The sequence below is a fragment of the Pieris napi genome, chromosome 10 (genome assembly GCF_905475465.1).
Source record: "Pieris napi chromosome 10, ilPieNapi1.2, whole genome shotgun sequence".
In the NCBI taxonomy this organism is placed as follows: domain Eukaryota; kingdom Metazoa; phylum Arthropoda; class Insecta; order Lepidoptera; family Pieridae; genus Pieris; species Pieris napi.
The window spans coordinates 9,251,667-9,261,712 of NC_062243.1; the positions used below are offsets into that span (position 1 = coordinate 9,251,667).

General features: G+C 34.6%; 2 protein-coding genes across 2 annotated transcripts; both read left to right on the forward strand.

Annotated features, from left to right (window-relative positions):
• Positions 1 to 717: 717 nt before the first annotated feature.
• On the forward strand, positions 718 to 4,574 carry LOC125053107 (WD repeat-containing protein on Y chromosome-like). Its single transcript, XM_047654320.1, has 7 exons — positions 718 to 819; positions 1,396 to 1,509; positions 2,077 to 2,229; positions 2,801 to 2,986; positions 3,246 to 3,440; positions 3,999 to 4,116; positions 4,405 to 4,574. The coding sequence occupies exons 1-7, from the start codon at positions 814 to 816 to the stop codon at positions 4,572 to 4,574; spliced, it is 942 nt and encodes a 313-aa protein (XP_047510276.1). The 5' UTR covers positions 718 to 813.
• Positions 4,575 to 4,859: 285 nt separating this feature from the next.
• On the forward strand, positions 4,860 to 9,137 carry LOC125053277. The gene is made up of 5 exons (XM_047654569.1): positions 4,860 to 5,005; positions 5,896 to 6,021; positions 6,397 to 6,494; positions 8,465 to 8,574; positions 8,697 to 9,137. The coding sequence occupies exons 1-5, from the start codon at positions 4,915 to 4,917 to the stop codon at positions 8,791 to 8,793; spliced, it is 522 nt and encodes a 173-aa protein (XP_047510525.1). The 5' UTR covers positions 4,860 to 4,914; the 3' UTR covers positions 8,794 to 9,137.
• The last annotated feature ends 909 nt before the right edge of the window (positions 9,138 to 10,046 follow it).

A 10,046-nucleotide genomic window follows, 5' to 3' on the forward strand; every position in this document is an offset into this window, starting at 1 on the left:
ACATCCTGACTCTCAAAAATACAATTTTTATCGATCAGCTCTGAGATATGGCGTACATATGTAATTTTTTTTGAAAAACAAAAATTACATAAAAAGTTTAATTTTAGAAAGTAGTCTAAAATTATCTTTTTAATGATTTTCTTGAATGGGATGCTTCTGGTAGGTCTCGTTTTAAACTCTAGCAGTAATATGCCATCATATGCACGTTCCATCTGCCCGTTTATCGTTCCTTCATGGTACAATGGCTGCGGTTTTATACTCCAACCAAGATCTTTCAGAGATGAAAGGATTTGTTGAACTAAGTCTTGGTGATTTAGTATTTTACCTAGAAAGTTTTTCATCACGTACACAGTTTACCATGTATTGGACTCTGTTTTATTCATTGTTTTAACAGACAACAAAATTTGTTGCTTTTAATTTTTCTGTAGTTTAGAAATCAGTGTGCAATATACTCAAAACAGTCACCATTTGTATCTTGCGCCTTAATGAATTCTTTAATTATACAATTAGTTAGGAATCTACTAATTAGGGAAATCATCGTCAAATATCGGTCAATGTAGCGCCTCTCGTGGTTACGCGAAAAATTATATTTTTTAACAAAAATATTTAACTATATTTAAATATTTAATTTATAACCTATTCTGTGAAAACATTAAATATTTTGCACACCTATGGTGATATTTATCTTGACCATTTCTAAACAAAAGCTTAACATCATATTGACCCGACATTATATTATTGCTTTAGGTTTTCTACCACCGAAGGGGCGTTCGAAGTCGCGTGAAGAATTGTTGGATCACCGATGCTGTCTTTATGAGTGTAAGTTAAATTTATAGTAAAATTGTTTTTTTCAGAGCTATATACATAAAATGTAATAATTCTACAGAAATTTTGGATATTTTGGAGCCAACTCAGTTAGATTCCGCGAACCCAATTTTTTCATAATATCTTAATATATATAAATTGCGTGTCACGTTGTTTGTCCGCTATGGACTCCTAAACTACCGAACCGATATCAATCAAATTTCCACACCGTGTGTAGTTTGATCCAACTTAAAAGATAGGATAGCTTACATCTCAATTTATACCCGCAATATTATTTTATTGCAATATATTTGTTTATTATTTCATAGTCACAATTCTAACAGATGGCGTTGTGTTGACAGTACCAACGTTTCACATAAGCTATAAATTAATAGCATAACCACCAATAAAGCATGGTGGTCCCCATGACTGGTGTTCTCCTACCGTTTCCCTTAAATAGTTGACTACTATGTAATATAACAAAAACCTTAGCCACAGCAACGCTTGGCCGAGTCTGCTAGTATATAATATAGATTAGTTTAAAGTTTTTTTTTTAAATTTAGTTAGGCATAGTTTTGAATATTATTCCAGGATGTATGTTGTATGGCAGTGTCAGCATCAGATCGTAGCTTAACCGTGTACGACGTGTCTGGTCCAGCACACGCTCCATTGTACTGCGTCACTGGAATGCCGAATATACCAACGGTGAGCATAGATTAGCTAGTCATATTATAGGTACTAAATGTAGATGTAAAATGCTTAAGTATTTCATATTTTATCCATGTAAATTCAAACATAGCTCATAGGTTTCGTAATGTTTGACACATTAAATGTTCATTTCGCTGATACGGTAAACTCGCTAAACCTTAAATAAAGGTTTCGATTCCACAAGATATATCCACAATATTCGAATAATGGCGTATTTTAGATTTAAAAAATGTCGAATATTTTAAGTAATGCAAAAAATAGAAACGGAATTGTACCAAACTACTTAAATATACCATCAATCTATACTACCCAAATATATTACTTTCATAAAATCATAAATGAAGTTCAGCTAACCTGTAACACGAAATTCATTGACTCTAGGGCGGTACCTTTGGCAGTACAAAGTTCGGCGGGTCAGCTAGGTAATTAATAAATAAAGAAAAACATTTATTTCCAACACATATTTGGGACGGGCTCTGGTATGGGATGCTACTTGTGGGCCGTGAGGTTAGGTTAGGTTAATTGTTTTATAATTGATAGTCATATAATATGTAATATATTCAGTGTCTAGCATACTGTCCAATGGGTGAAGCTGACAGTTCGGAGCTTTTAGTGGGAACGGAGCGTGGAGACCTTACAACCTTGAGATTCTTGCAGCCTCGGGTCTCACTACTGCATATCAAACATCCCGATACGATCAACTATTACTTCTGGATGGTATAAATATATCCTTAACCAAAGTTGCCAACTAGTATCGTTTAAAGCAGGGGTCTCCAAACTTTCCAGCCTTAGGGCCATACTGATTACTCCAGTAAGTTCCGAGGGCCAAAACCATAAGTCATTATGCTTGTTATAAGTTATGTTTTTATCACAAAAACAACAACAATAAGCCTACAACAATGTTATGAGTAGTTAGCCCTATGACCATATCAATGTAGATGTCATATTAATAATTATTCAACATAAAATTAGAATACTTCAGTAAACTAAATTTAATTTGCTATAAAAAATATGTTCTCTAAAAGGAGTTTTCAAGTATGCTAGCTCTCCGCGGGCCGGACAAAATCTGTTCGTGGGCCAGATGTGGCCCTCGGGCCATAGTTTGGAGACCCCTGGTTTAAAGTCATTATTATGTCAGTTACAGTATAAAATATCTTTATTACGACTTGAAGCCGTTCTCTCGCTCCTACTATTTGTGACACACAAATTGTTAACTGAACTACGGAGATGAAGTTATATGAATCATCTTAATCAAATATAAGTTCACGTACTTTTTCAACATGTTTAGGAGCTGACTTCCCCACCCCATAGCACATATTGTTCTACCCGCACAATTCGGGCGCACGGCCGGTCAGTTCGCGGAGTGACTTACGCGCGGCCGGACGTCTCAGTTTCATGTTCACATCATGAAATCGCGTTACGGCTGACCCATCTTAATGGAAAACTAGACGACTATGAAATTAGCGTACACAGGGTAAGTACGATTGTTAATTTACACTAACAAGAGTAATGTACTAAGTTTCTAATTGTTGCACCTCTGTTTACAAACTAAATAATTTCATTCATTCATAAATCATTTGTATACAAATAATACCCGAAATAGTATAATTAAAGAAGATTAGCAATGAAAAACGTTTTTAAACAAATAAAATAGCGCACACAAGCTACTCAAAGAGAAATGTATGGATCTGCAAATGCTTCAATTACTTAAACTTTTTAATAAACATTGTCAGGGTGTTTCATGTTTCCACAACGTATCAGCCTTACGTCTTCTTGCGACGGGCAGTAAGGACGGCCTGGTCCGTCTCTGGACATATGGACAGCGTGTCCCATTTGCAAAACTGACGCCGGGAGGAGCGCCTGTACCCGTTATTGATGTTATGATTGTCGATTTTGATAAAATCGTCATTGCATATTATAAAAACTGTGTAAGTATTCCCTGTGCCACGGCCAGTTGTGAGCTTTACCCACTTGCGTCGCTAAGTCCAAGCAGGTAACTTGAAATTGCTACTGATTTGCATAATATACGTAGTTATAGTTTTTTTTTATATAAGTCTTTATCTTGCAATCAGTCAGCTAGACTATGAGCAGATGTGTTGAGAGCTGTTAGACGTTCAGAGCATGTGTTCAGAGCTGTTAGACGATCTCCATCGAGACTGCTCCTCTCTTTCAACCGTGTCTATCAAGACTTAGGATTTGTCACCTTTTAAAACGTAGTTATAGTAAACGTTTAAATGCACAATTACAGAGTATAGTAGTAGTTTAGAGTTAGCTCGACACAATAATAAATTGTTTTATTTTCTAATCACCAAGTCAATCTTCATCAATTTTTAATGACAGATATTTTTGATGCTATTAACCAAGTTATAAACATCTTTAAACTTTGATTCGAAAGAAATAACATTGGATAACTTATGTATTTACTATATCTTGGAATATAATGTTTATTAAGATTATATTTATTAATTGAAATAAATAAATTTCAGATGGTTCACATCTGGGATTTGTACGAGGAGTGTTTACTCCAGTCGATTAAACTAAAATTTCCCTTTCTGGGAGTACTTGGAAAGAAGGTGGAGTTTGGAACTTCTTGTATTCACTTAGGTAAAGTCCACTTTCTCCTATTAAATACCTTACTTTTTCTTAATCGCAAGTAATCAATTTAATAGTAAGCAATGTTTACTTACGATATCGTATATGCTAAGGTGTCTTTAGTAGTCGTTATGTATAGCTGTTATTTTACAAGAAAAGTCAACCACGTGAAAACAAAACATACATATTGATAATCAGTACATAACTGTTAGGGCAAATAATAACCCGATAAATCTGAAAAAGAAAAATCTTTGTTTGTAGATTAAGTAATCTTAGTAATATTATAGTATAATATTTCAGGACCTCCACGTAGAAATAATTCAAAGCATATCTCAGAAGGTGAGAGATCACGACGCGGTTCGAGCGTGTACGAAGGTTCAACTGGAGGTCTCATCTTGTTGGAACCCGATAGTCACGAGGAAATTGATGAAAGGTATCATAGTGTCAATTACAGATGTTCTATTGTCTAATTTAATTTCCTGTTGTTGACTGAGGATTTTAGACTTTTTACGAGTGCCCTAATTAATAAATTACTTTTATCACCTTTACTAAAATGTTACTCCCATCAAGGTCTTAATTGGCTGGTACTCTCAGTAGTTCAGGTTTATGCGCATAAGATATCTGATGCTAGCGATGAACTAGTGAGGGCAAAACCTACTTGTAATGCAACTTTCCATTCCTTTTTTGAATATTGTTTCTTCTATTTATTTATAGATCTATCCAAAATTAATTTAATATTTTCTCCTCAGTGCCGAGTCAGAACGTTGCGAGATCCTTATAACGTGTAACGACTATGTATATACATTACGAATGCGTGACAGCGACGCATCACCATTGCGTCCAGCTGCTGGAATGGCCCAAGGACGACGGCCATCAGCCTGGGACCTTGACATGGACACTGGTAAATATTAGGCTAAAAAGAATTTGCTCGAAATGGTATTTTTTAAGAAATTAAAATTCTTTGTATTCTCTTTATATTTGGATTCACTAGGTTTAGGGTTGTTGGACTCATTTCCGCAATTAGACACTTAATTGGTCCGTTGTGCGTTGAGTCCTGGCTAATTTAGCCAGCCTAGCTCCTTCCAGAAGCACAGAAGTCTCCTGGGCACTTCACAGGCTTCCCGGAGCGACCCCACTGTTCCGAGGATTTCTACACGTTGATTAGCCACAGTCTCGCATTCCAGGACTACGTGGGTGACTGATTCCTTTGCGCTGAAACGGCCTCTGCACAATTTTACAATATTTGGATTCACTATCCAGATACAAACTCACAAATCACATAAAAATTACGATAGCTGAATTGGATTCTATAGAGGATCTATAGAGGCCTTACTACATATCTTGGCATGACTCTGAGGTGTGAAAAACTAACACAGACACAGCGCACGCTAATAACAACTCTTAGCTACACTCTCAAATACATGCGCAGACACACCCATTCACACAATCACACATTCACAAATATTTAATGTCTTATAAGACTTGTGTTTGATTAGTTGTAATACTAAACCTACTTTTTCACAAAGAGCTGTTTTAAACATATACCATGTACCACAGACTAATTATTGTTATCTAGTTACCCACAGGGACTCCCAAGTGTGGCGACTATTTATGAATTTTGTCACAACCTATTTGCCATGAATACAGTTATTATTATTGGAACTTTGGGTGTTATTTGCTTTATTACCAAAAATTCAATATATCTACCTATATAAAAATCTAAGGAAAATTTAATAGAATTACCCAAAACTCAATAACATACACAGAATGGTAAATTTATCATTTTTGTAGGCAGTAAAACCCAGTCGATTTCGTTGTCTCCCCGTTCGAGACACAGTTCATCTGAAACGGACATACATCTGTTGCAGCCGCACATACACACAACATATGATTTAGACCAACTCATCGCTAATGCAGGTAAAAAATATGTTTCGGTTATGTGGCGCAACATTTTTATTTCACTACAAATTTAAAAAAAACTTAATAAATTTTTGTGTACACAATGGTACACATAAATCGTGTTATTATTAGACATTGTTATACAGTCCTTTTCTTAGCAGTTGCACTCTTCTTTAGATATATTATCTTTATTAATTTACGATTACAAAAAATGTCTTGAACTTGAACTTCATCGCCAAATGAGCTAACTGTAGCCTGTGAAGCCATAGAATCCCGGTGAGTTAGTGACCTTAGACTCAAAATACCATTTACTAATATCAATTAATCAATACAATAAACAGACTAAGGCCGCAAGATAAAATAATAATTCATAAAAACCCTTCAACATTTTAGGCTTAGAAGACATTTTGGTAAAGAATTTTGTGCTAATGCGAGGACTGAAACATGACCTCAACAAGAAACTCTTTGAGATGGAATCGTCAGTTGACAAAGTAAGTCATTTTTAATTTAAATGGTTCATATTGTAATTTACAAAACATTTCTTCTAATTAGATTTTTTTAACCATTTATAAATAGCGGACACGGTTCTCCTTGGTTTTATTGTCACACGCTTGATTTAATTTATTGTTGGAAGTAATAAAGAGGAGTTTAGTTCGGTGGTGGTTATTGGAGAGCTGTTAAAATAAATGAAAAATTTTGTTTGAAGCTTGGTGTCAACTAGCATTAATCTTTTAAAACGTGAGCTTATAACTAACATATAATTAACTTGACTCATTTAAGGGTTCGTTAGGTTACATATCTCAGGATTCGGTAAAATCTACCTGATACGACGAGGATTTCATGGTATGGTATTATAGCACTATATTTCGAAATATACCACAATTTAATATAGTTAGTAATTTAATAAAGTTATTAATACTAAAATTTATATAACTTCGCCCATATGTACAAGGTTAATGACTAGTATGTGTTTTACCGTTAGTTGTTTAATAGGAGGATTTTTTTTTGTAATAATTAAATTTGAATCGTTTTTCGCTAAAAAAATGAACAGTATAAATTACCATCCCAATTGTTCATTATTAATTTAAATATGACCTTGTATTACTCAATTAAAATCAATAAATTAATAAACAATTGGTATGTTATGTGTAATTATATTTTTTTTATGTAAAGAAAATAATTCAGTGATGATACTACTCTATATGAGTCCATTTATTTGATATTTTTTTATGACAACCTTGAAAGATTTTGAGTCACATAATATAGAAACAAAATCATAAAAAATAAAAATAATAAAATATGTTTATTATGGAATATAAGATACAGGTATTACTTGTTCCACGTCATTAAATTTTTAAATTTGAATCGGTAGACATCCCTTCTCATCGGCAAAGAAGACAGAGGGTAGGCCGAGAGAAAAAGCCGGTGTAAAAAACTCTCAGTACTGTTTTAAAATAGCAAATCATCACACAAATTGACTATGGCAAACAACACTTATTTTAAAACAAATATCTCAAATTAATCGTGCCCATCTAGCACTAGTCCCAGGCCCTTTAATCAACTAGATAACCGTTAACTTCATACTATGCCTTTTTATACAGCTATTCTTTAATACATTTCTTAAATTCATAAAATGGCAGAGATACAAGAGCCTCTAGGATTTTATTAAAGAAAAGTATCCCTTTTCCCACAAAATAATGGCTATCTTTAGATAGTCTAGTATGGGGAAATTGCAGCCTACGTTTAATCCGAGTATTAACATTATGCGTATGTTAGGTGCACAACAGTGATTTGAACGTACAACTCGGGCATAAGAGCCTTTTACTTAAACCACAAGTGACTAGACAAATAAAGCTGCACTGTGATGATGAGCCCGTTGCCTCTGTGGCTTCGCCTGCGAAACGAAATGCTTCTTGCTTGCTTATGATATACAAAAATAAATATGCATGCCTAAAATATGGCGAGGGGCCGATGGCTGGCCACGTGTCATACCCGTGAACGGGTACTACTTGTGGTGACTGGTCGGACTTGAATTTGTGTATGCGGTGATGATAGTTATTTCGACTATGTATTTGCGTGTTGTTCCCACGAGAATGTAAGTGCGTGCAGGAGAAATAGGAATTTCACCATGACTCCTGCTGATAGAGGACAAATCTTTGATTTCAATTTATTGTATTATTATTATTAAATATATTTTCATTACTTAAGATGTCATGTGGAACATGGGTAATAGTTGCAGCTCCTTACAAACATTGTGTAAAACAAAAACCTTGGCGATTAAAATGAGTGGTGAAGAGTTTATTGCCAGTTCTTCTCTTCCGCTCTACAACCCTGATTTGAGAACTGGCGAGTAAATGTAAAATTAGAAGCATTTAATGTATATTTCTTTTTTGACGTTCATAAGTGTACATTGTGCTACCTATATGAATAATCGATTTTGATTGATTGATTAATATTTCAGCGTAAGTCAGCGATCAGTGTTTGTGCGCCGTACTTGTCACTCCCGAGGTACACTCTTGAAGCGTTACCAACATTCAGTCACCTGACCCAGCGTTATGACCATGTTAAGCAGTTAGTATTATACATATATTTTCATCTATATACTACACATATAAGACAGGATTTTAGTCCTTATAACATTAACTATTTTCTTAAGTTTTAATAGTATAATAAAGAGATATTTTTTTTTGCAGATACTTTCCGGGTCCCAGTGTCAACGTGACTCCTTCGGCGAGTCAATCGACTACACCACGGAATAAAACTATTAATTTATTTAATACTTTCAAATAATAGGGATTAATATTAATTGAAGGAACAAAGATGACATAAGTTGAGTGTTTAGCCTTACGCACGTTTTCTTTTAAAACCACATTTCTTGCTTTACATTTCACATTCATTTCATGGTACCATTTTTATAATTGTCAGAGAATGTTATGATTATCAGGAAATGTTTTGATGAGTCGATTGACCGTTGATTTTTACTGTTGCTTTGGTTAATCATGAAGATTTCTACTATTACTTTTGATAATCATAATTTGATTTGATTTGTTTTATTATTATTTAATTCATAGTTTTGAATGAATACTTAATGAATGAAGGTTCCAATATTGTTAAGACCAATTAGGGCAGAACAAATGTCTCGAGTGGGGTCGAGGCACCTTCCTGACTTTGGACATACTGGCGTTCCCTGTACGCTTGATTGAGTATTCAGTTGAGCAGTGTGGTGATTAAACTCAAAAAATCTTTATTCAAGTGGGTAACCAAGTACACTTTTGAATCGTCAAGTTAAATTAATCGTTAATTTACATTTACTACCAGTTCGCAAGTCAAGGGCGTAGAGCGGGTAAGAAGAACTGGCAAGAAACTTTCCGCCACTCTTTTTAATCGCCAGGTATTGTCATACAAATTCTTTGAACTGGAGCAATTCAATCCCAAGGATTAGGATCATTTAAGTAGTCCTTAAATTTATAAAAAGCTTTGTTGATTAGTTTCCGTTTAACGACGGCTTTGAATTTATTTAGTGATAATACTCTAATTTCGCTTGGGAGTTTGTTGTAAAAACGAATACAATTTCCATATAAGGAGTGGTTTATCTTTTGGAGCCTGGTTGGTCGTACACTCAAATTAGTTCTATTTCGCGTATTATACTGGTGAAAGTCACCATTTGTTTTAAAATCGTTTATATTTTTTTGGACATACAACAAGGCTTCAAGAATATATTGACCAGATAGTGTCATAATATTTAATTCCTTAAACTTATTCCGTACCGACTCCCTCGGAGAAACACAACAAATACCCCGAACAGCCCGCTTCTGCAGCACAAATATGGATTGAACCTCTGCAGCAGCACCCCACAGTAGAATACCGTACGACATTACGCTGTGAAAGTAGCTATGATAAACAATTTTTGCCGTGTCCTTATCAGTAAACTATCGGATTTTCTTTACTGCATATGCTGCAGAGCTGAGCCTATTCGAAAGAGTATCTATGTGCGGGCCCCATTGGAGTTTACTATCTATTGTTATGCCTAGAAAAACAGTTTT

Coding starts and splice junctions, on each gene's coding strand:
- LOC125053107 (XM_047654320.1), top strand. Junction 2,230..2,800: donor TCAACTATTACTTCTGGATG/GTATAAATATAT, acceptor CAACATGTTTAG/GAGCTGACTTCCCCACCCCA. Junction 4,117..4,404: donor AACTTCTTGTATTCACTTAG/GTAAAGTCCACT, acceptor ATAATATTTCAG/GACCTCCACGTAGAAATAAT.
- LOC125053277 (XM_047654569.1), top strand. CDS start 4,915: ATGCGTGACAGCGACGCATCACCATTGCGTCCAGCTGCTGGAATGGCC. Junction 6,495..8,464: donor TGGAATCGTCAGTTGACAAA/GTAAGTCATTTT, acceptor TTAATATTTCAG/CGTAAGTCAGCGATCAGTGT. Junction 8,575..8,696: donor CGTTATGACCATGTTAAGCA/GTTAGTATTATA, acceptor TTTTTTTTGCAG/ATACTTTCCGGGTCCCAGTG.